This window comes from Cladophialophora immunda (assembly GCF_000835495.1).
Source record: "Cladophialophora immunda strain CBS 83496 unplaced genomic scaffold supercont1.7, whole genome shotgun sequence".
NCBI lineage: Eukaryota > Fungi > Ascomycota > Eurotiomycetes > Chaetothyriales > Herpotrichiellaceae > Cladophialophora > Cladophialophora immunda.
This window is the reverse complement of record NW_015622547.1, coordinates 3893038-3917539: the sequence shown is the minus strand read 5'-3', so window position 1 is coordinate 3917539 and position 24502 is coordinate 3893038. Positions and strand designations below refer to the sequence as shown.

The 24502-nt window shown below is 52.4% G+C and overlaps 7 protein-coding genes across 7 annotated transcripts; 3 read left to right on the top strand and 4 right to left on the bottom strand.

Annotated features, from left to right (window-relative positions):
* Nucleotides 1–42: 42 nt before the first annotated feature.
* PV07_12035 (uncharacterized protein) lies at nucleotides 43–2065 on the bottom strand. The gene is made up of 4 exons (XM_016399521.1): nucleotides 1854–2065; nucleotides 1731–1791; nucleotides 1180–1673; nucleotides 43–1109 (listed from the first exon to the last, which is right to left on the bottom strand). The coding sequence occupies exons 1-4, from the start codon at nucleotides 1959–1961 to the stop codon at nucleotides 579–581; spliced, it is 1194 nt and encodes a 397-aa protein (XP_016244083.1). The 5' UTR covers nucleotides 1962–2065; the 3' UTR covers nucleotides 43–578.
* Nucleotides 2066–2787: 722 nt separating this feature from the next.
* PV07_12034 (uncharacterized protein) lies at nucleotides 2788–5513 on the bottom strand. The gene is made up of 3 exons (XM_016399520.1): nucleotides 4787–5513; nucleotides 3225–4734; nucleotides 2788–3149 (listed from the first exon to the last, which is right to left on the bottom strand). Exons 1-2 carry the CDS (start codon nucleotides 5270–5272, stop codon nucleotides 4063–4065), a joined length of 1158 nt encoding a protein of 385 aa, XP_016244082.1. The 5' UTR covers nucleotides 5273–5513; the 3' UTR covers nucleotides 2788–3149; nucleotides 3225–4062.
* Nucleotides 5514–5677: 164 nt separating this feature from the next.
* PV07_12033 (uncharacterized protein) lies at nucleotides 5678–12611 on the bottom strand. Its single transcript, XM_016399519.1, has 2 exons — nucleotides 12301–12611; nucleotides 5678–12248 (listed from the first exon to the last, which is right to left on the bottom strand). Exons 1-2 carry the CDS (start codon nucleotides 12408–12410, stop codon nucleotides 5867–5869), a joined length of 6492 nt encoding a protein of 2163 aa, XP_016244081.1. The 5' UTR covers nucleotides 12411–12611; the 3' UTR covers nucleotides 5678–5866.
* A 463-nt stretch (nucleotides 12612–13074) lies between these two features.
* On the top strand, nucleotides 13075–14203 carry PV07_12032 (uncharacterized protein). Its single transcript, XM_016399518.1, has 3 exons — nucleotides 13075–13169; nucleotides 13224–13279; nucleotides 13346–14203. The coding sequence occupies exons 1-3, from the start codon at nucleotides 13163–13165 to the stop codon at nucleotides 13688–13690; spliced, it is 408 nt and encodes a 135-aa protein (XP_016244080.1). The 5' UTR covers nucleotides 13075–13162; the 3' UTR covers nucleotides 13691–14203.
* PV07_12031 (uncharacterized protein) lies at nucleotides 13751–15205 on the bottom strand. The gene has a single exon (XM_016399517.1). The coding sequence runs from the start codon at nucleotides 15013–15015 to the stop codon at nucleotides 13987–13989; it is 1029 nt and encodes a 342-aa protein (XP_016244079.1). The 5' UTR covers nucleotides 15016–15205; the 3' UTR covers nucleotides 13751–13986.
* A 918-nt stretch (nucleotides 15206–16123) lies between these two features.
* Nucleotides 16124–19842, top strand: PV07_12030 (uncharacterized protein; the record flags this gene model as incomplete). Its single annotated transcript, XM_016399516.1, has 1 exon — nucleotides 16124–19842. The coding sequence occupies one exon, from the start codon at nucleotides 16124–16126 to the stop codon at nucleotides 19640–19642; it is 3519 nt and encodes a 1172-aa protein (XP_016244078.1). The 3' UTR covers nucleotides 19643–19842.
* Nucleotides 19843–22416: 2574 nt separating this feature from the next.
* PV07_12029 (uncharacterized protein) lies at nucleotides 22417–24502 on the top strand. The gene is made up of 3 exons (XM_016399515.1): nucleotides 22417–22846; nucleotides 23049–23125; nucleotides 23206–24502. The coding sequence occupies exons 2-3, from the start codon at nucleotides 23075–23077 to the stop codon at nucleotides 23695–23697; spliced, it is 543 nt and encodes a 180-aa protein (XP_016244077.1). The 5' UTR covers nucleotides 22417–22846; nucleotides 23049–23074; the 3' UTR covers nucleotides 23698–24502.

The following is a 24502-nucleotide window of genomic DNA, read 5'->3' as shown; positions in this document are numbered from 1 at the left end:
TCCAAACCCTCCCGTCCACGTGGTGAGGCTTTCGGTCATGGTTTATCGTTTGTTGAGCAGGACTGAACTGCAGTATGCCAATGGCTCTGAAGTCTAGCAGACCAAAATGATGTGTGCTTCGACTATTACGAGGGACAGTCTTCCATGGATCGGCGTTCGTTCAATGCATGTATTCATTCATTCGCTCATTCCTTCAGTTCCACACCCGTCATTCTCCCATCATCCTCATGGGCTCCTTTCCTTCCGCTCTAGAAAGGTGGAGAGATGAGACAGCCTCGACCTCGCCGTCGTAGTTATTCTGACGCATGTACGGACGGACGGACGCAGAAACGAAGACCATTTCCCTTTTACTTGAACCCATCGCGACCGGGACTCCTTGCGGCAAACACTAACACGCCAATGCTATCCGACATCGCAGCAGCCACGAGTTGTGGACGACCAAACCAAAAACCCGGGCAATGTTTTTTGGTGAACCCCGACTCCGACGCCAGTCTGTCTGTATATCAATCAGGGCCGGAGAGGTCCCTTGTCTCCCAAATTTCGTCCTCAAACGAAGGGGGTGTGGCTCGTTCGTCATTTCATGCCCCGACACTGACCTGTCCACTTCCTTCGCCCGCCGCACCGCTCTGGCTGCTGCCCCGCCTCTCCCTCTCCAGAGACTCCTCGTCCGGCAGCATCTCCACCTGCCTGAGCAAAAAGCTCTTCTCGTCTAAGAACTGGTCATCGTCTGTCCGCCCCTCCAGAAAGGTGGGGAGGAACCGCAATAGCCGCCCTCGGTTCTTGACCAGGATCCTCTTCACCTCGTCGCTCTTGTTGGGGTTCGCCACAAAGACCTTGAACACGTGGAAGGCCTCGTACTGGACCATCTTCCTGTCGTCCTTGAGCAGGGTCATGGTCAGTTTCAGGTGGTCGGCGCTGGAGACGTATTGGGTCATGATGATGTAATTGCTGCGGTCGAGAAGCAGTTCTCCCAACAGCTTGATGGATTGGCGTTTTGTGACATACGAAGGGGACAGGAGGAGGATGGGGTTGTAGGATTGCGTGAAGAAGAGGGTATAATTTGTCGCCAGGTACTGTGAGACGAGCTGTTTGTGTTTGGTGAGGATTTCCTAGACCCCATGGTTAAGACATATGCAACAACACCGGGCGACGGAGAAGCCGTATTGATATCTGACATACCCTAAACGTTGTAAAGGCGTCGGCAGACACCTCAAAGCTGCTTTTATTGATCCATTCGAAAAACTTCCAGAACACGCCCTTGCCGGTTTGTTTGCGGCTGACGTCCAGATCTTTCAGATGCACGGCCTTTTCGCCCGGTTGAGATTCGTCGTATAATATCACCGCCGCAATCGTGTCGTAGGCCAGCGCCTGTCGCAGGATTGTCCCACATGGCATGGCGGACTGAGGGTAGTCGTATCCGCGACATAGTTCGACAATGATCTCGGGCCGCTGCAGGACAAGGTAGGAGATGGCTGAAGGCTCCGACGAACCGGACTGTGACGAGGAGTTGTTGGAGGACGCTTTGTAGCGGAGGATATGGGAGAAGATGATCTGGGCATCTTTCCGGGCTTCAAAGGGGAGTAGACGGATAGACTTTGCCAGTTCAAAGAGTATGTCTTCCTGGATGATGCAGTGCACGAGCTGGTGGACCTGTTCGGGGCTGCATTCGACTTCTAGACTCTGGTGGTTAGACGGAGGGTTGTCGCAGGGCTTGGGACGAGGGCTCGAACCGGGGGTGCCTTGAACAATCAATTTCATCTGCGACATGTGTTTCGCGACATCTTCTTCCACCTGTAGAACAAGGAGTCAACACGCTGTCTTCCACCCACAATGTCAAGGACAGGTCTGCACACCTTCGGACTCGGATTGGGCTCGTGGAGTTTGACCAGCAGGTCTTTCAACGACCGGGCAATTTCGGCGGGTTGCTTTTGTCGCCCTCTTCCTCCAAAGAGAAAGGCCATCGTGGACCCTCGATCACAGAACTAGCATACAGACGAGGAGGAATGGGGTTACAGGAGCAAAGATGAAATGGACGCGGGTTTACCACTCTGCGGGCGCTTCGAGGGGGTCGCAGTGACTTGGTCGATCGCTGCCGCGGCGGGATTGAACTGGGACCCGCCATGTTTTTGTGTATCTGTTGATTGGGCAACCAGCGCCACCGACAGATGAGATTAGATCGAAGTTTCGTCTCTGCAAGGACTTGACCACCACTATTAATACTAAGGAGAGAACAATGTCCTGCCTCTACTCCAAAGGCCCTTCGTGTCCAAAATACCCCAGATGAGACATTGTCAACCTCCGCCATCAAGACCTAGGGATTCTGCTTCTCTGCCCCGTCGATACTCTGCCTTCTCGGCCATGCAGCTCGCCTATGGGAACCCGCAGCTCTCCATTGTCATTGACTTCCGCGACGTCCAGTCTGTGTGCTACTATGGACAACACTCCGCCGTGCATGATGTGCCTTGGTCAAAAACCCCTGCCAGTTTGCCGCTACAGCAGCATGCCTATCAAGAGGCACATCAGTCAGAATAACAAGTCCGGGGATAGAGGACATGTATGTCGTTACCTTCACGCCCCAGCTTGCACAGCAATCCCCGTCGCTTGAACACTCCTTATCGTACCCTGGAAGTATGCTACATTTGGAGGCCTGGGCAATCTTCTGATTTGTCGAATTCGCTTCGAATTCAAGGTGGTCAAGCGCATTCGATCCACTGGAGTCGTTACTCGTGTCGTGGAAGTCGGAAGATATGGCTAGGGCAGTGGCCGGACTGAGAATGAGAAGGCAAAGGGAAACGGTCAAGGCAAGAGACCTCATTTTGGTAAGCTCTGTTGTTGACCTCGCAGCAGCGGCAGCGAGAGAAACTTCCTATGATAGAGGGTAGAGAGACGAGGAATGGTCCATCACAACTCGAGGTGCGCAGGGCCTTAAGTAAAGGCAGCACCGTGTCACGCTCATTTGTCACCACCGTGAAGCCAGTTGGCGACCATTCACGCCCTGAAAACAGCTCTTCACCTCCACCCCGAGTTCGCAATGCTCATCTTCAATCCTCCTTCCTAGACTACTTCCCACAACATGCGGAGGAACAATAACCGCTCGCGGCTCCGACGGTCGGCGGATAAGGGTTGTATTGGGGAAAGCAGCAGCAAGTCTGGTCAACTTCACGTTAGCAACGTCGTCTCTCGTCACATCTGGCACACCATGAAAACGCCAAAGTAGGACATACTTCTATTCCCCAGCCTGCACAACATTCGCAGGATTGAGTGCATATCTTGTCATAACCCGGCAGGATGGCACATGTGCAGGAGTCTGCTGCTGAAAGCTCCGTAATGAGATCGTTTGGACCAGTAATATTTGCGACTGTGGTCTCGTTGGCAAGCGATGAACTGACACTGAGGACTGACTCTGCCGGGGATTTCTGGTTGGCTGTAGTGGTAGGTTTAGTGTCGGTCGTGATAAACAAAGCAGCGTCACCCAACATTGACCTGGTCTTGTCATTCATAACCGAATCGAATGGGACAGTGCTTGAGATCGCGACGTCAGTCCCCTCTGTAGAATCGCCGGAGATAACATGGGACGCGGTGAAGGTGCTGAGCATAAGTAGAGTAGTGGTTGCAAACGTGAAAGGACGCATTTTGGCTGACGCTTCTGATTGTTTGTATCTTGGTGTAGTGTAGGGAAAATCCTCAGCACAGGGACGTTATGGTCGAGATAGGAACAGTTCTAGGAAGAGGTCGACTGTGGTATGCACTGCAGACAGTGAAGACGAGCACCTATTCCTTGTCGCTGAGTCACTCAAATGTCTCCAAGTGTGTCCATAGTGAATCATCTAACAGTAGGTCTTTGATCCCGTGGTCTCGTCGAAGGTGAAGGGCTAACAATAACACTCCTCTCATTGACAGCTAAGAGCCCAACCATGTAAGAATAAGGCGAAAGGCGGTCCTCCACAAATGAAAACAACCCATCTTTGGGAACTTCTTTGGAGCCTTGCGGCCCGAGAGAACTCTCGTCCTCGTAATGTGAGTCGAATCCTGCCTCGCGATTGTGACATGTGCCGGCTACCTCTATCGCTTCCTGGCATCCGCCGACCCATCTGAAAGCGCAGTGCTCTTCCCCAGAACGGTCGGCTCATCCTTCTCCTCATCTGGAGTCTTAGGTCCAGAGAGAGTCTCGTAATCGAGCTCCGTTGCGGCGGCCTCCACCATACTTTGCTTTCGTTCGCGTTCGCGAGGAAATTCCTCGTGTGTTTTGCCCTCAAACCGCTTGTGCACAGCCTCAATCATCTTGCCGAACCAATAAAAGTTCAGTGAATTCAGTACCAGATTGCAGGTCAGATACACTCCCGCCAGCCAGACCGGGACAGATTCGGTCTGCGACCCTGTAAACTGCATGACTTCGGATTGAGCTATAATGCAGCTCTTGTCACCCAAACAGAGTTGGCCATCTCGGGGCACAAATATCGAAGAGTGTGCAGAAGTATGAATCTCTCGAAGAACTGGACCCGATTGGATGTTCAGGTGCATCGTGTGCCAAACATCTTGATATACTCGCAACGATTGGTAGGTGCCCCAGATCAAACGGCAGCCAAAGAACACCGAGAGAAGGATCATGCCGTTGTACCATTGCAGCTGAGACCCGGTCATGTTGAGCTTGTCACAGAACCAATGGATGTTGAGGAACGGGGTCGACAGCTCGTAGAGAATAAACACTGGGCCATAATAATTGCAAAATGGTCTCTGCACGTCTTGGTCAGCCGGGAAATCATTACTTTCGCTCGAGCCATCTTACAAATCCTAGGGCAAACACCGATAGCGCGGTGATAGCATGGGCCAGGATTCCCGGCCCAAAAATCTTGAGGTAACGCGCACTCACGACAAGATCCCAGACGAAGTATCCCGTCGCCAGACCTTGAATGAGCCCAGATGCGCCTGTGTACCCATATATCCGCTCAATTGCACTCCCTTGCATATCCTTCCGCTCTTGATCCTTGAACATCACCCATAACGCCGCAGTATTGATCACGCACGACTGGAGCAGAGACACCACGTGCACATCCCAGTTAACGCGAGTGCGTCGCGTGAGCTTCGGATAGATGTTGGGGAAGAGGAAGTTCGAGAGAACGGGCGAGACAATGGACTGGGTCGTCTGGTAGAGGATAAAGGCGCCCAGGACTTCGTGGATATGATACGGCAGAGAAGGGAGATGGAGAGCCTCGCTGAAGGGTTTCGCCAGGTCAACGAGCCACGATGGAGGAGGCGGTAGAGGATCTAGCATCGTTCAGAGAGATGGATGGTGTGGGCGATGGAGACTATGCAATCGCAAGAAGATTCCCTGTCGGGCGAGTCTAGGAGAAATGATGTAGGTTGCTTGGGAGCTCAATGAAAGTGAAGAATAGGGAGGGAAGCCAGCAATTTGTCCAGGTTGGAATCAAACAAGTGGCATTGCGCATCTGGCTCGCTGGTGCCGGACGCAGCGAATGAGGAAGGAATGACGCACAAACAGGCGGAAATTGTTGGGGGAAAAGGCGCCGTTGGTGTGTTTGGTGCCTTGAGGAGGGAAAGTGATCACGTTGGCACGCCGAGGGCCAAGGCTGTATATCTGATTGGCTACCAGCCCGGGCGACGAGGCTGCGCCTATCAGACCAAGCCATGTACATGTCAGCAACCATGCATGAGCACACCAGGTCAATCAATGTCCATATTGAGTATCTCGATACTTAATCCGTCATCATCCCGTCTCGGGCACTGTGTTGCACTACTCGCTGAACGCTCACTATCCTGCATCGGACTATCTAGCCAAGAAACACTTCGACAGCAAAAACTCCAGAACGCCAGCCTCTCATTTCCTTTCTCTCTCACTTCTCATATCCTACGCCGTCATCTGAAAGTAGTCATTACGGCCTTCCGAGCCTGCTGTCAACGGCTCAGTACCTAGTCCGCTGTCACTGCCGTGGTACTTCATCCCTTCCTCGGTAATGGTTGGTGGGGGCTGCAGATCAGACATCGTTTCTGCTTCGAGAATGGGACTGTGTGATCCGTCCATGGTGGTCAGTGCCATCGAGCCCTGTTGGATTGCATTGTTTTGATGGTCGTCAGCAGCTTGGCCATTGTGGAGGACCATGGCCGTGTGGGTATTCTCGTCCGTCTCTTGTTCCTCATCCTCCTCGGCGATGCTGTCCGTCTGCCCATTGACCGTCCCGACAATGCTGCTACCACAGCTTGCCGACCGCCTACTGTCTCCACTCAACGTGCTTCCTGTGCCATACGTCATGCTGTCGGTGTACATGACGCTCGTACCATAGCTGGTCCTCCTCTCGGTGCTTGTTTCGCTGTGGTCGTCATCATCACTCTCATCGTGGTCATCGCCAAAGTTCTCTTTGTCCGTCAACTCCGTTGGGGCACCATTCCAGCTGGCTTTGCGACCGTTGAGGTAACTGCTAGGGTTACTCTTCACAGACTGGCTGCGTTTGAGACTGACAAGCCCTGTTGATTTAGGCACAGGAGCGAGCATCAAAGCCATATCAGGCGTGTTTCGACCACGGTTACCAGTGACATGGCTGGTGCTAAGAATGCGCCGATCAACGGTAGATGTTCTTGGAGTCGATGCCGCCTTGGAATTTGAAGTGAGTGGCGTCCTCTTTTTCAAGGCTGTACCAACGGCGCTGCCGATGGCCGACTTCCCGCCTTTGATGGAAGTTCTGGCTGTTGCTGTGCTAGTGGTGCTTGGGACACGCTTGAGACTCATTGACGCATCGCGTTCGGCCGGGCTGATTCTAGATCTGTTGATAGTCCTGGAGGATGTCTTGACCGCTCGAGCTTGGTTCACAAGTCCTTCAAGGATGCGACGCTCAAGGATCTCTGCTCTGGCATTCATCTCGCGCATTTCGTCTTGTCGGATTTGCAGCGCCGTCTCCAGCTTGGCCACGTCCCGAGTCAATTTCTTTGTCTGTCCAATGAGCTGCTCTTGCTCTCGCCTCAACGTTGCCATCGACTCCAAGAGAGAATTCTTCTCTTCGTTCAGGGAAACAATATCAGCCTCAACCTTCTCCTTTTGAGCCGTTCGCTTCTCCAGGGCGATCGCTGCCTCCGTCGCCTCGGCAACTTTGGAGTCATGGTGCTCCCCCATCAGTCTCGCCTGGGTGGTCACCATACCTGCAATCTCGGCCGCGGTAGACATGACTTGTTCGTGAATCTCGTCAAGCTTCCGAAGGTTACCAAGGGAGTCTCGCGTCTCCTTCTGATGGTCCTCCAGCGCTGCAAACATCTCCTTCGCCACGCTCGCATGCGAAACAAGTGTATCTAGCTTGTCATGCAACTCAGTGGTGTTCTTCGCCGAGTCGGCATGGGATAGCAGGGTGTCCAGCTTGTCCTGGACCTCACTAATTGCCGTCGACGAGGTCGATTGGGAGAGCAAGGTGTCTAGCTTGTCATGTAACTCGCTGACGTCCTTCGTGGAGTTGGCATGGGAGAGAAGAGTGTCCAACTTATCGTGCAGCTCACTGTCGTCGTATTCTTTTTGGGCAGGTATGTCCCTGATCATTTCTGTAGCGGGCAGTGCTGGCAATAAGGGTGGTATAGCTGCTGGAATGGAGTCTACGCCGGATTTGATCTCTTCCGTTGCTCGTGCAAAGCTCTCTGTTTGCTGTTGCGAATGCTCGTAGTGCTGGGTCACCACTCCAAGGACTTCCTGAATTGCAGATAGTACCGCCGGTTGGTGGTCTGACAGACTGCCCTCAAGCCTTGTTGCTGCGGCCAATGTCTTCGCAATTTCTTCCCGAGTCACCCCATGTTCGAAGGCATTGGCCGTGTGGAGGTTGTCCACCTTCGAATTGGTCTCTTCGATCGAACCAAAAACGATTTTCGAGTCTTCCGAGACGCGCTCACAAGTTTCTGCGACTGTTGTCCCCAATGTGTCCATGAGTGATTTGAGATCGTCCACAACCGCTTTCGTACTGTTGGTGGCTTCCAGATGTGCGCTGTCTCGGTCTTCTAGCGAACTCAGTTTGGCGTCGCTGGCGAGCTGAGCGTCATCGTACTTGGTCATCAGCGCACTGAATTTATCCTCAAGCACAGATTTGAGTTCCGCACCCGTCTCCTCGTGCTTGGTGAACAGCGTGGCATCTCGCTCTTCCATCTGTGCTTTAATGGTAGAGTGATGGTCCATATGCCGTTCGAGTTCGTCTTTGATCATGCTGGACATTTCCTCGATACTTGCTGCAGTGGCGTATTTGCTCATATCGTCATGGTGCATTCCAAGTACTTTGTTCAGTTCCACAATTCCCTCTGCGCTCCCTTCCACCTTGCCGATGAGTTCGTCCCGGAGGTCGCCGATGATATTTTTGACGTCGTCGATTTTCGTGGCCAAGCCTCCGTGCTCAATCTTTCTGGCTTCAAATGCTTGCGCAGTGAGACCGTTGTCGGCCTCTAATTGCTCCCGAAATGCTTTGAGGTCATTTTTCACGTCGGCGATATCGCCTTTGCACGGGAGAGAGCCAAGATCGGGCGGTTTGATACTCTCAATCTGGGTCTTGATGTCCAGGCACAGTGATTCAACTACTTCCAGATCGGACTTCTCGAGACCACCGTGTTCGGTCTTGGGTTCCTCTACCTTGGACCTGACCTCTTCTATGCTGCTCTGAACGTCTTTCAACATCAACTCGATCAATGTGAAATCTTCTCTGTTGGTTGGTTCGGCAGCCCGTTCGCTGGCTTCGTCGACCACTACCTTCATTTCCTTGAGGGCATACTCCAAGGCATCGATCTGACTCGATTTGGCCAGGGGCTCAGATTCCGGCGATAGGGTCTCATCGATTCTAGCCTTGATGTTTCTCAGGAGTGTTTCGATGGCTTCGGTGTCCTCTTTCGATGCAGCATTCTCTGGCATGATCAGTTCTGGCTGAGGTGCATCTCGAACATGATTAACAGCATTGGTAACATGGTCGATGGCGGCATACAAACCCTCCAGATCATCTTTGTGGATTCGAGTCTCAGTAGAATGGGATCGGTCGATAGACTCCTGGACTTGTTGGATGGCATCTTGGAGCTCATTCATGTCGTCTTTGTGTATTCGAGCATCCGTCATAGGCGGTGGTCCAGCCATTCCGTCTAGCGCTTCGACTTTGATTCTCAGCTGTGTGATCATCACCTTCAAACCTTCGATTTCGGTAGAGATGCGGCTCTGGTCGTGTATCACCATCTCCTGTCCGCGGGCGGTGGCGGTGTCGGATTCGTCAGTGTGTTTCTCTTGAAGTCTCGAAATATCTGCTCGGACATCCTCAATCCCCGTTTTGAGCGCATCGAGGATTTCGTAGCTTGCGCTGAGGTCAACCGGGCGATCGGTCAATTTCTGGATGTCGGCTCGAATACCATCAACTCCATCCTGAAAAGCGTCAAGCAGCTCACTAGTATTGGACAGAATACTTTCGTTCCCGTCGATCTTCGGACGAGACGAGGCAAGTCCTTCTCGGACGGCGTCGAGAACTTCCTCACGATCTAGTGAAGAGCCATTTTTGACGAGGGTCCCGGCCAGAGTCGTGCGCATATGCTCCAATTCCTCCTTGACCAGGCGCACAATGTCTTCACTGTTGCTGCTGAGGGTCGATTGCCGGTCGTCAGCTATGTCACGAATAGCATCGAGGATCTCGTCCTTCTCCGAGAGAGCATTGTTCCTAGCCATGTTTTTGCTGATGGTCTCACGAAGATGTTCGAATTCCTTCTCCATTGCGTCCAACAGTTCAGGTGTGTTCGGCGCCCCATTTCCGCGTGCTGCAAACCCTTTGTCGAGATCCGCTTGCATTGCAGCAAATCCAGCCTTGACCGTGTCGATGATCTCATCTTTGCCAGTGACATCGGCAGCGCGGTCAACATAGCTTTCTATGTCGGCTCTTAGGTCTTCAAGTCCATCCTTGAGAGCATCCAGTACCTGTTCCGTGTCCTTGCCACTGGCCGCTGAATATTGCTGGAACTCATTCTTCATGCTGCCGAGGAACTCATGCATAGCTTCGATGACCCGTTCTCCCATTCCTCCTAAGGGATTCTGTTCGCCTTCCAGACAGGATTTGATGGCGTCAAATAGGTCCTCGCGGTTAAATTCGACCTCTTTGGCGACGCGATCGTGTTGAGAAAGGCCATCTTTGATCGCATCACTTATTTGATCTCTTGTGACGGTGTCGTGTTGCTCTAGTCCTTCTCGCACAGCCTCGAAGACGTCATCTTTGGTCAGCTCCATGTCTATCCCCCGAGGCGCAGACATGTCTGGCCATTCGATACCTTTGATGCCCTCACAGACAGCTGCAAGGACATCGTCCCGAGTGATTCCAGCTGGCGCTGGGATGGGTGGAAGGTCGAAATCTGCAAGCCCTTTCCTGACAGCCTCGAGCACGTCTTCATAACTGGCCCCGGCATCTTTTGCAGTAGGTTGTTGTGGTTGATAGGACTTGAGACCCTCCTTTAACGTCTCCAAGATCTCATCTCGTTCCAGCCCGAAATGTTCAAGGGCGATTTCTGGTTTGCAGTCCTCCCAGGCTTCTCTAACAGCAAGGAGTAATTCTTCTCGTTCGGCAACCGGATCTCGAATTGGCTGTTCACGAGGCTGAGGTAGTTCTGCGAGGACATCACGGACTGCCCGCACGACTTCCTGCGTATCGACTGCTGGGCGATTTTGCTCTGCTGATAGTCTTGTACCTTCTTGAACAATGTGGTGGATGTGTTCTTTGAGCTCAGCAAGGCCTTGCTGCACGATAAGGGCGACCTCGTCCCTCATGGCTGCTTGTGTTTCCGCACCAGCATTTTTGGTTGGCGATGTCGTTTGCTCCAATTTCTTTGCAATCTCACGTCCCATTCCCAAGACTTCGCCCCGTAGTTCCCGAACCAAGACTTTGACTTCATTTGTGAGGCCGCCTCCTTGGGCCAATGATTGCTTGACACTCTTCAACATTGTAACAATGTCGTCGATAGCCAAGTCGGAGCCCGATAGCGGAATCCGCCCTTCCACACCCGATCTTGCTTTGGCCGCCTTTGATTCCCCTTCAAGATAAAGGTCAAGGTTTGAGGGGCCCTTGCTACCATCATGGCCGCTTGAGCGCACCAGCGCGCGTGATCCAGATTCCTCCTTCATGTCCTTCATGAAGACGAGGATATCCTCCAACTTCGACATCATCGCAGGGTCGAATGCAGTTGAAACAGGGGCATCTGGATGCGATCGAACAAGAGCTTGTGATTTTACTGCTTCGAGAGTGCTCATGATTTTGTCTTGTCCTTCGCGGGTGGCCATCTCCCTGAGCACTTTCTCGAGGAGAGCAATGCTTGCAGCACCGTCAACACATGTGATGGAAGGCGACGCGGTCAAGTCTCGGTCGAGCGCGGCAGAGAAACTAGAGGGACTGCCAATGCGTGGCAGCCCGAGACTCTTGGGACGTGGAGAGCCATTATGTGCCTTATCGTCAAAGTACAAACCTAGATTGGGAGTTGATCTGCTGGCGTCTGGAGGAGCAGCAAGTAGCCGAGAGTCAAGATTTGTAAACTTGCTTTCTAGACCCGATATGAGCTCTCTGAGGCTTTTGCGGATGTCTTCGTCTCTCGCCGTTGTGGCCTCCTTGAGGCTCATGAGGTCGCCGTAGTTATCTTTGCTTCTTTTATTCAGGCTCGACATCTCTTTTTGAACGCTTGTGATAATTGATGTCAGGCTCAGAATCTGATTCGACAGGGCGTCAAAGGAATAGGATGTAGGGACCGAAGGCGATGCCCCATTCGTTATGTCACCAAGAGGCGTGGCATCCTGCCGATTTCTAATTGTCTGCAAGGCTAACATGGTCGATGGAGGCGGTGTATTCTCTGTATCTTTTGACCTTGCCGAGTTCCTTTCAGTTGGTGTTGGAGTCTCTGACCTTGGTCTCGTTGGACTGCGCTCTGATGTTTTGCTGCTGGGAAAGTCCTCGAAATCCACGAACTTTGCCGTGCGAAGGCCTTTGTCCGGTGATCGTCTTTCCAGTGAATCACTCAGCCTGCTGATGCCGGGGCTCTGCAGGTTCTGCATACGCCTATTTTGCGCTCGTATGACATTCCTGTCTGGTGACGTCGGAGGAGGGTTGCTGGTATAGCCACTGGGTGCATTTTCTCGTGCTCTGGCAGCAATCAGGGCGGCAGCTTCGTCAATCCGTTTCGATGTGTTAGATCTAGTCAGAGGACTTCCTGGAACTCCAGGGTTCAGCGGAAGTGGTGGAGGCGCTCTGTCGGGATCTGAGCTATCCCACCTGTGCAGCAATCAGTATTGACTGAGGCGATCCCGCAAGAACAAGGACTCACATCGGCACTGAGCTCCTGCCGGACTCTGAAAATGAATGTTGATGTTTGACGATTCGAGACTCAGCACGGTCCCGCGAAGCATCCCGCGAACTGGCAGAGTAGGTCGACATGGTCAATGCCTCGCTGCGGAGATTTATTGCAAGGAATGTTGTCAATCAAACTGAAAGTCCCAAGTACTCATAACGCACTTTGCTTACTCCAGCATGAGCCAGCACGACTTCAGGGAGCAAACAAGGAACAATAGCACATAAAACTCAACAATGCTAGTATAACGGTGAAAGTAAGAAACTTTGGCGCTGGTCTGCTGGCACAAGTTGACGTCGGGTAGCACTGCTCCTGTGATTGGCCAGACAAATCGGGATGTAAACAAAGCTAATTGACGAATCGGCCAACCTGCCCCTGGAGGTACGAGGGGAAAGCGAGCACTGGAGAGAAGCGTTATATCGTCTGACCAAAACGATTTTCTGTGAATGAGTAAGTTGAGGTCATCGAGGTATTAGATAAAGCGAGGCTTCAACTTGAAGATTGCTGCGGTAAAAATTGCATGATTCACTACAATCTTACAATACTATTCCGACAGATCATTCTTTGAAAGGAATCGATGCTGTCTAGTATTGCTTATCACGTTGCTTGGTGCAAGCTCTGGGGGATTTCGTTTTGTCAGACCCGTATTTACGCCTCGGCTTGGCCGTATGGCTGGACATAATCCACAGCACGTGACTTCGAAAACCCTACTCTGCCAAGACCAATTTTCGAGCAATTCCCGCAATTCAGCACCGGCCAAAGTGACTTCAGCATTTTGCAGCCTCAACTTCTCCCAATCATTCAACAACGTCTTCAAGCGCGAAAGTCTGACCTCAAGATGAAGTGTGAGTAGAACCACTCACCGCTGTACTTTGCGACAATATTAACACATGAGATAGTTCTCAAGGTCGGCCGCGTGGCCATCATCACTCGAGGCCGGTATGCCGGAAAGAAGGTATGGCAAGAGGAAACGGATTCAACGCATGAAAAAAGATTAAGAGGCCTGACAGTCTCTTTACAGGTTGTCATCATCCAGCCAGTGGACTCCGGCACGAAGCAGCACCCATTCTCCTACGCCTTGGTCGCAGGCATTGAGCGTTACCCTTCGAAAGTCACCCGCCGCATGGGCAAAAAGCGAATGGAGAAACGATCAAAGGTTAAGCCATTCATCAAAATGATCAACTACAACCACATCATGCCCACACGATACACACTCGAACTCGAAGGCCTAAAGAGTGTCATTTCGAACGATACATTCAAGGAGGTTTCGCAAAGAGAAGACGCAAAGAAGAACGTCAAAAAGGCCTTGGAGGAGAGATACCTGAGCGGCAAGAACAGATGGTTCTTCACTCCTTTGAGATTCTGAGTGTCAGGCTGTGCATTATGTCTCTGAGACAGTATTTTGCCGTCAAACGCAGCGGCATGGCATGGGGACTTTAGACATGCGGTCTGCGGGAGGCGAGAATCATTGCAACATCAATGAACTAAACCCTATTTCAGGCGGTCTCGAGGTCGGCCAAATGCAGTGAATGTTTGTTGGGGAGGACTTGACACCTGCGCCGGCGAAGTTGCAGTGGATGACGAGAGTACGGCCCAAATGAAATCAATTCAATATCATTGCGGAAGATGTGTCGGTATTGGTGCGATTGAGGGTTTCCGAGCTCATTCAAGATAAAGATCGTCTTTCAAGCGCTGCAGATTCCGAAACAGCCCAGCCGCACCGCCACTTCCTTCATTTGAGCTTTTCGGATTCCTGCCCACGGCGGAGCTTGATCGTGCCGAACTCCCCCCCTTAGAATTTCGAGCCCTCTCTCGTGCATCCAGTGTCTTCCTCCTGTCTTCCACCATTTTAACCAATGAATCAACGAATTTGACTCTGGCCTTTTCCTCGCCCGTGCCCTTCCACAGAATTTCGAGCTGCCTGTATTCTTCGACTCTTTGAGAAGCGTTCTCAAGACCAGCATATCCGGCGGACTCTGGCCCTAGTAGATCGTCGATCTCTGCCCGAATACTTTTCAATGCCTCGTGCGCCTTGTCATCTTCAACTGTGCTTTGTATTCCCAGCTCGGGTGAAGAGACTGAGATGAGAGATGAAGCCATGGACAGCTCAGAAGGAGGTATGGGCCATTTCATTGCTTCCCCGAAAATGGTAATGACAGACTCGAGACGTGCTTTTACCTTGCCTAGCAATCGAAGTCGAGTCATAAAGTCAGGCTCAGATTCCGATCCCGCGTTCTGCAAGGCGTCGTCACCATCAGCCTCCGGATTCAAAATCGGCGGCTCATTGCTAGCAATCTCGTTCTTGACAAAATGGGCAATGTCGTCCCGTAGCGGGTCAGTCAACAGTTCGTGCAATCCATTCACATCACCGCGAAGCACCTCTACCTCATAGGCAAGCCGATTCCCACTGCGGATGATTTCGTCTGTTAGAGACGTCAATTCTGAGGAGGCGCGGATGCTGATTGTATTGAGCGACGTAAGTAGTGCAAGTGACTCGGTAGAGGCACTCTGAATTTGGGTCGACCGTGTGGGTTTTGCGATCTGGGTTTGAGATGACAGATTCAGGCCGGGCAGAGAATCGTTCAAAAAGTCGACAGGGTCAAATCGAGGTTGATGGAGTTTCGCGAACAACGATCCACTGCCATCGTCACTCTGTCCGCTGTGCTCTTCTGTGTCAATGCGGGAAGGCATCTCGATCTCGGAGTTCCGCTCGTGGCCAGCCTCAACAAGGTCGAGCCTACATGTGTATCGAGTCGAGTATGCGTCTGTGCCTCGTTCACCATAGACTTCTGGGCCGATCGTTCAATATTCCTCCACAAGCGTCCATGGTCACGACATGCTGTGCACAATATCTTCTCTGACCGGGGACAGTGGATGTTGCGGGAGGTGGACAAAGGATATTCCTTGGCAAACGAAGCCAACCTCGCCAATGCCCTTTTTCGCTCTCCCTTGCTGTCGGTTCGGAACAACTATATACCGTTGTCCGGCCCCTTGGCGTGGCCGATTCATTTCTCTCGAGACTTTTGTTCCGAACCAGCCTTTCCAACTTTCTCTTTAGCATTCACGCGTTGTTGCAGCTTTGTAGGTGTGAGATTCGTTGTTCGTCGTCTTGAAGAAATGCAGATGACACATTGGATGGTGAGACTGATAACAAAGGGAACAGAAGCCCATTCACAGGCCCAGGTTACCAACAGGCTGGACAGCGGTTGAACATGGCTGCCATGCTTGCCAGCTTGAACAAGTCCGAGAGAACCAGGACCTGCAGCATGAGCAGCGGTGGAAGACTAAGACTGACGCAAGGCCCAATGTTTGCGCGCTCTTTCACCTTGACGCGGTTCTCTGTGCTTGCGCTGCACACCAGAAAATGCGGTTGGCGTTCACCACGCTCTGCCTTAATTGACTTTGGCTTGCTGTGTGCATGCGACCACAATAACTGCACGGCGCAGCTGCCTCACTGCTTCCATGCCTGCCACATCCCCCAGCATTCATCAACTCTTTGCGTTCTCACTCACTCGTACTTCATCTTTGCGTTCTCACTCGTACTTCAATCCTCTGCTATCCTCTCCAAACGCTTCCCTCTCCTTTTCTCCTTCCTCTGCGCAAGCTAAGAGCCTCTCTCACCGGGATGAGGCCTTCCAAACGCTGAGGCAGCTCTTGTTTCCCTCTTTATGAGATCTATCAGCTGCAGAAGCCTCAGGTCTAACCCCTCCAAGACTCTCCAAGCCGCTTCCCTTCTCAGACTTCAGGTTTAGGCGAACGCAGCACTCTCCCGCTGCCAATCCCCCCTCCTCTGCCCACAATGGGCCGGAAGCTCTTTCTGAGCCACCTGGCCGACGCCAAACGCTTGAAAATTGAGAACATCCACAGCATCCGCAACCCGAAAGATGGTGTCGTTGCTTTCACCTACGTTTATCCCAACAACAACGTTGACCAATTCAACATCGAAGCCCTTGCCAATGATCTAGGAGAATATCCAGATGGCAACTCATTTGTTCTGTGCACTAAGGACACCTTAATCAACCCCATTGTTGCAGAAACATTGGACAAAGTCAACGAAAATGCCCATGGCAAGTCTTTCGTCGACTTGTTGACGGAAGTTGCGGAGTCATTGACCACGGCCATGACAAAGGACAGTGTCCAAGAAACCATTGTGGCCGACCATTCGATGGAAGATGACGAATTCGATTTTGTTTTTGAAGGCGATTCTGACAATGAATATTTTGGACTAGTTGCCTCTGAGTCCGGCAATGCAGGGCGCAGCCCCAACACCACCGCCGACTTCGCGGACTTGTCAACTGATTCCCAAGAGAAGATGGAAAAGATACGTGCAGATCTTAGAGCCCTCAAGCATTCAGGCTTCCGCGTGGGAATCTTTGGAAACATCGCATTTGCCGGTATTCTATGCGTTTCAATCCGAGTTTCCAAACTCGGTCTCTCAGACGAAGCTCTGCAGGCGTGGAATGTGCCGCGGAAGCATTACTTCGTGTTGCTGATCAGATACACGCGAGGCTATGTGGACGCAGCCAGAGTTGTTATGGAACAGGATCTCTCAGACTCCATGGAGATGCGCGTGGGCCTTTGTGGCCACTACAAACCTTCACTACGCGAAGTCCTCGCTCTCTATCAATACACTAAGCCAGACAATAGGCCCTCAGCGGAGGATGCTGACACTGTATCAACGACCCATCATGCGTTCGAAGCACTATTCATCGGCAACGCAATCAACCAGTTACTCGAAGAACGGGTCTTCAAGATCATCTCAGCTCGGGAACTGTACCGGCTCAGCTGGCTTGGTGCGGAGAAATTAATCATCGACATGCAAGCAGCTTCTTCCTTTTCGACTGTTGGCGACATGACACCATATCACTGCGGTGATGACGGCCGTGCAAGCCACCTTCCCCAGGTAGTTGTCGCAGACCACATGCGCCAGAACCGACTCGCGACGGCTTCTTTGCCACTAATCCTTATGCAATTTACCCTTAGGCATTTTGTCCGATGCACAGAATTCTGCCTTGTGTGCCATTGCCGAGTCGACGAAGGATTTGAGGCTTTGAAACCGTACGTCTGCTTGAAGCCTCTCTGCCTGTACCAATATATTTCGCTTGGTTTCGGCCCTCGCCTGGAGTGGGAAATCATGGCCCAGCCATACGTTGTCGACCTTCTGGTCAGCTTTTGCTATGCGGCTGCCGCCAGTGGCAGACTCAAAGAGTTTCCTATTGGGATGAACTTGGTAGTACCCGTCATACCGCGCCCCACCATTCTGCGTTCCACTGCTCCAATGTATACATTGGTGCAAGCAGCCACACCGGGTACACCGGCCGTACCATTGATGCCCAAGAAGTCCTTTTTATGCACGTGGAATATGGGCTCGAGGTCCTTGGTGGTCGAAGAGGATGAAAAGAACACATCGATAAAGAAAGTCAAACCTGGCGATTGGATTGTTCTGCTCTGTAGTCTGAAGGACGCCGCAGCTCATTGCCGCGTCAAGAGTGTGGAACTGCCTCGAATTTGGCTCGATCCAACTATCTCTGTACCGTTTCCAGGTCGTTTGCCTAACCCCAGCAGTCTCACCGAAAAGTCTGATCAAGACGACGCCTCCAACACAGCGGAATGCTATTTGTACGACAAGAGCTTTGATGGCCTCCATCAAGAACACCAAGAAGGTGCGATCATGACGTTGCTGGATGCCCTTCCGTCTGTGATCAAGATGCGTCGCTACTTGGAGAGTCAAGGCAAAAGTCAAGAGCCTAGCTTGAAAGCATGGTCTGATCAGATCTCCGAGTCGACTGTGAATCTTCTCCATTGGATTGTCACATCCAATAGGTCTTGCATCATGCAGGTCGACGACATTGGCGGCAAGGACGACTCCTCAATTCGCACAAAGCCAGAAGACCGTGTTGGAGGAATGGAGACTTGGACCCAATTCCGCTTCGCTCAAGGAGCTCCAGACAAAGAGAAGCGTTTCAATGACAGCGTCAAGCAACGGGTGCGAGCCACTGGAACCCAGTATGCTACCCTTTTTGCATGGCACGGAAGTCGAATGGGCAACTGGCATTCAATCATTCGACAGGGCCTCCGATACGATGAAGTAATCAATGGCAGAGCATACGGGCATGGCATCTATATGAGCCCTCACGCGTCTACAAGCCTGGGGTATACCCAGGAGCTTGTTCCTAGTGCTGGCAACTGGCAGGGTTCTGAGCTCAAAATTGCAAAGGTGCTTTCCTTGCAGGAAGTCGTCAACGACCCCGCCAAATTCAGCTCCATCGTGCCACACTATGTGGTCCCCGAGGTTGACTGGGTGCAGACGCGATACCTATTCGTCAAGACCGAGGATAAATCCACTCGTAACAATGTAGCAGGCCAAACATACCGGCAGGACCCTAGTCGACTGGCTTACAACGAAACGAACGAGCCAATCACGATCCCAATAGCCGCCATATCCAAGGCTAGAAGACCAGGCAGGACCATCGACACAGTAGAGACACCTCGCGGGAAGCGTACAAAGACGATTTCGAAAACAGACTTGGCGACGGCCGAGCAGCAAGAGGACGATGCAGACAGTGTTGTGTCGGATGCGGATGATTTGGCGACGCTGCAAGAGAGTGACCAGGCATGTGAAGATCTTGAGCCTTTTGGATCCGATACCAAGACTAAAAATCTGTGCGTCAATCGCAAGAAGCGGCCCGCAGAAGTGGTGACAGCTACCGACTTCGTACCTGGCAAATTGGACGTCACGAACATCAAGTTTATGGAAGCACCGCAGGACGCTAACCAGATCGCCACCAAGGCACTCATGCGGCTACTGAAGGATGCGCTGAAAACCCAGGAAAAGACTCCGCCAGCCACCCTGGGGTGGTATATCGACCGCAGCTTGATCAACAATATGTACCAATGGATTGTGGAACTGCACAGCTTTCCGAACCATCTCCCTCTGGCGAAAGACATGAAAAATGCCGGAGTGACATCAATTGTCGTGGAGATGCGATTTACGAGCCAGTACCCTTTCAGCCCCCCATTCATTCGAGTGGTCAAGCCTCGCTTTCTGCCGTTCAACCAAGGTGGAGGCGGGAACGTCACGGAAGGAGGTGCAATGTGCATGGAGGTATTGACGAACAACGGGTGGTCGGCCAGCCTTACAGTTGAGAACCTCCTCCTTCAGGTCCGGCTCGTAATCTCTGATACAGAGCGGCCTGCGAGGCTTGCCGGTCACCCCGGCTCTACTTATGGGATTGGAGAAGCGAAGGCAGCATACATCCGTGCGTGCCATAACCACGGCTGGAAAGTTCCTGCGGGGTTTGACTCGATCCCGGAGTGAGGCCTGGGACGTCATCACGCGGTTTTGCGAGGGAAAGGGTATGGCATATCGCCCGCGACGAGGATGAATTTCACATTGAGAAGCGACTGGTGGATGAGGTGAATGATAAGAACAGAGGAATGGACTCGGCCATTCTCGCGAAGAGGGCAAAAGATGTGACGGTCCCAAGCATGTCTCGCTTGGCTAGAGACTCGTCAATGGATGTATGAGTCTGCACGTTGGGGCATGGTAACACAGCATTGCATTGCGTGAAGGAGTGCGCAGGGATAATGGACGATCAATGAGGGACCACGGCTTTGGCATCGAAAGAGGCAGGTGACGGGAACCATTGAATTGGAACAGGCACGGCAAAGCTTGTAAATCAGACATTGAGATAGACGCCATTCCGTGTGGAACATCAGACTGACCCAGATAATGAGCTTTCGCATGACAGGAAGAATTGTTGAGTAGTAGATGACTCCCACTCTATTAGTCTGTCGCCGTGTATCAGTACACAGTCAGAGTGGCACATGGTTGAAGAAGTCACCAAGGAGGTAGGATGTCAAGAGGGACAGGAGAGGATAGGCTAGTGGCTGGTGGCTGGTGGCTGGGCCAGTCGAAGGCTCTGACATGTGGCATTTTCTCTCCTTGTGTGTCTCAATGACTAGTTAACAACACGCACATGCTAGCGTTCCTCGATCCGCACCCTCGATCCGACGGGGGTTTCCCTTGACGCATGAAAGGGGAGCCACATGTCTGTGCTGTTTTTCTCTCCGTCTGTCCAGCGTCTTCTTTGGGGCATTTTACCCTGGGTGATCTAAACAACAGGATGCAGCCTTTTTGTTTTCGATTTTGATTTCGCGATCGACCCGCCTGGGCAGACCATCCAGGGGAGACGTGGACGTGGGTGTGGACATGATGTGATGGGGGGGTTTGGGGACGGATCTTAGATGATGGATGATGCACAATGCCAGGTCAGACATGATATGACAAAGGCATGACAAGACGAGGAGGGCGGGTGAAGGGCGTAGCGAAGCGCGTTCGGGGCACTTTTGGTTCCGGTGCTTGTAGACTTCCTCCCTCGCGCTATTTGATACTAGTATGTACCTACAAACTAGGGACCTCAGTGCTGGTAGGTAGATAGGTTGGTCGGTGGGTAGCGATGTAGGTATCTGTACGGAGTACGTATATCCAGGATCTACAATGCATCCGACAATGGGACGGAAGTGTCCACAGTTCACAGTGCCGGGTGTAGCACAGCTAGCTAGTACACGGTCTTCTTTAGAGGTTGTTGCGCACAGATACAATGATATTTGCTGCTGCCTTGGATGACAAATGGGAACACTGTGTCTACTCCGTCTCATCTCATCCGAGTGTCTACCTACCTAGGTAGTCGTGGAGACCAGTGCTGGTCTCGTCTCGGGTCGAGCAAAGCAGCGGTCCAACATTCCCCGTGGGAAAGCAAGATGCCGGGCAGATCAGTCCTCGCAGCAGCTCATTAGCCATGAAGGACCAGGTCCAAAACTTTATGCGTATGCAATGGGAAAGAATAGAGCCCCATGGGACGGGATGGGATGGGAAACTGGTGTTTCCTGAGATGCTACAATGGCGTGAGGTTGGGGGTGAGGTGACGGACGACTGGCCAACGGAGGGCACTTCCACCGTTGGGTTTCCAAAATGCAGGTCGATCTAGAGCGAGTCTGGGGTGGACGCGAGGATTGGGCGAAGTACAGAGGGAATACGCACATACATGAACGTGCTTGGTATTGCTAGGCACATATGCAAGGCCGTTATTAGAGCCCGCCGAATCCACCGCCCGCGCATTTTCACATGCGAGGAAAACATCCAAAATGTGAAATCATGCACGTCGCAATCTCTCAGGCATGATTCCATCACCGTGGACGATGCCCTGACAGACAATGGGAAGCGTCATTTTCGTTTGCTTGGGCTGTCTCCCTCGACGTGCTATCGATTATGGCTCGAGAACGGGAAGTCACGTCGGGTGTAACTTTTCCAATGCCCCCGTCTTCCAAGGGTTGCTCCTCAATACGGTGCTTACCCCAGGAAAAAGGATGGTTGATGCAATGGGTCAGACAAAGCCTGTGCGGAGGGGTCAACAGGCCTGCTGCTCCTTGTTGCATCAGCGGCAGCAAGGATGTAGCCTGCAGAATGCTACTTGTCGAGGGTGCGCATTATCATCCCACCTCCTTCTGCTTTGTCTGATAACGACGAAACAAGCATTCACGTCCCAGCTAGCCGCGCATGTGTCGCACAAGTCAGAAGGTCGACATGGCGTCTCAGGCGTCAGGAGAGAGATGTCACTGCCGCAGACCATGAGGCAGTTCCAGGCACCGGATTCGGATTCTCGAAGGAGGTGGTGTGAAGACAAGCAGAACGCAAAGGATGTGGTGGAGTTGAATATTATCGCGATTGGCCGGAGGGGCGAGGACCACGAGGTTCCACGAGCAATGGCCTGCCGGGGAGGAGGTTAGCAAACCTGGCACAGACGAAAGAGGAGCAGAAAAAAGGCGAGAGAGAAGCGAAGGTGGCACGGTGGTTGGGTTGTGTGGGATGTTGCCGTGTGTCATTCCACGCAACTGCTATTCCCTAGGATTCATCTTGCTTGTCAGTATCCAGCCCCCGGTGTCCGGGGGAGTCGATGAGTGGATAGCAGGCTGCGGCGGCACCAGCACCAGCACCAGCAGCGGGAGGATGGAAACTTACGAGGAGTAGAGCCGTGGTAAGTCGGGACGCAGTGGCAGTGGCGCGAGAGCTGCAACTTTCACATGTCACTCTTGGCGGCGGGCGGCGTGGGTTGCAACCAGCATCGCCAGGCTTCTGTCCACTTTGTCGGGCCTCTCAACCAATGCGCGACCTTGAACCGAGGGCATCGAGGCCATGAAATCATCTCCCTGGCCACCTCTGTATCGGGTTGCTCTTCATCCGTCTAATTGCCTAATGGTCTAATGGAGCTCCGCCCCCAGCAAAGCGCCAGCAGCAGCTCAACAAGATTGCCTACCCATATGGGAGCGGAGCAGGGCAAAGGGCAATAGTCATATAGTCGCCTACTAAAGACACGCACCAGCACCATATTATTCCCGCTCACTCCTACATACCTCCCTACCTTTTCAGTTCCCGTCCTTCTGACTTCTGACTCCTTTGTAAAGCTGTCACTATCAGAGCTGCATTGACCTGCATCAACCTACACTTGGTTCCACACTCTAGGTAAGTATGCTGGCCTTTGGGTTCCTGCAGCAAATTCCCCGAGCACCGCAGATCTACGCCCGCCTTCCTCAACAAAAGGGAAAACCCGAGTACCTGGACTGCCTCTCCTTCCCCTTGTCTTCTGCTGCTTACTTGGCTGCCTTCACTTGCAAAACCCTTCGTTGTCGTTTGTGTCACTACGGGCATAACTGATCAATTGCAGCCCCTCTCAAAATCCATCAGCATACCATGGGTGAAGCTACCGTCAACGGCGACATGCCGCATTCTGCCTTCCTCTCAGTAAGTGAGCTCGTGGACGCTCTCTGCGTTCTGGCGGAGCGACCGGGTTTTGGACACAGCTAATCGCCTGTTCTGTCCAGCATATCCAATCCTACCCTCTCGTCTCAGACTCGATCAAGACCATCCAAGAGAACCCCTACGGTGTCAAATCGATCGAGCTGACCAACGCCGGCTACACGAAATTTGTCAAGCCGACCCTGCCCTACTTCCAGACCCCGGCCTCCTACGCCAAACCCTACGTCGCGAAGGCCGATGAGCTCGGTGACAAGTTTCTCACCAAATTTGATGAGCAGGTGCCCATTGTCAAGGCCGAGACCAAGGACATTCAGGACAAGGTTATGAGCTACATCCACTGGCCGCTCGAGACGGCAAACACTACCAAGGACTGGGCCTTGGGTACATACCAAGATGAGTACAAGAAGTGCGGAGGAGAAGGCTACGTGGCGGGCGGCAAGGCAGTCATCACCACGTCCCTGATTCTGAGCTCCGATGTCCTCAAATGGATCAGCTCATTCCTGCAGGCCAAGAAGGACCAGGCCAAGGAAGTCGTCAACGAAAAGACCAGCAAATAAGTGGATGGCTTCTCGACTGCCCGCCGTCCACTCTGTTTCCGCGCCCCGATTGTTGAGAGCACGACCTCTCAAGTCATGTACAAATGATACCAGCACAAGCATTTGATACCCTGATCGCTACCGGCCAACTACACGAGATTCGATCGCCCCTCTTGGCCGAGTCCAAGTCCCCTGAGGATCTTTCCCAGCTACGCCACCACAATCCAGCAACCCGAATGAACTCACATGAGCAAGCGATAATCAAGGCCCATTTTCTTTCTCGCCAGCATCCGCTGCTGTGGATCTCCTTCGTCCCGTCTGAATTTCTCCTTGATAGAAGTTTGTTGTCTGCGCGTCTGAAAATGCATAGAATCGGGTAGTTTCTGTTGAAATGATATGAAATCACTCCAATGTCATACTCTCCTGGGTGGCGATCAGCAACGCAATCTTTTGTTGAGTGCGGCTGTTGTGAAACTGGGTTTTCGGCAGAAGCATGTGAAAGTGCCTGTTTTCCCTTCTTATCGTTATCAGAAATTTTCACATGCGATGATGTCGGTGGTGGAGCCTCGAGAGAGCTAGCAGCCCCTCCTTGGATTTCTGAGGCAACTCAACAATTTCGATCGAGAGGGCGAAAGTGTTTCAAATGGGCATGGTAGAAGAGGCAGACAGCGACAAACATATACACCGATGACACCCATGTCCCGTTTTGGGCCGTCTCTGCCAGACTCCGTCCTGCTGACTGCTAAAAGGACGACCATCGTACTCGGTTTCCCGTGGGCACAACGCAGGTCCACGAGACTTTGCTCCCCCGGATATCCTCTCCGCT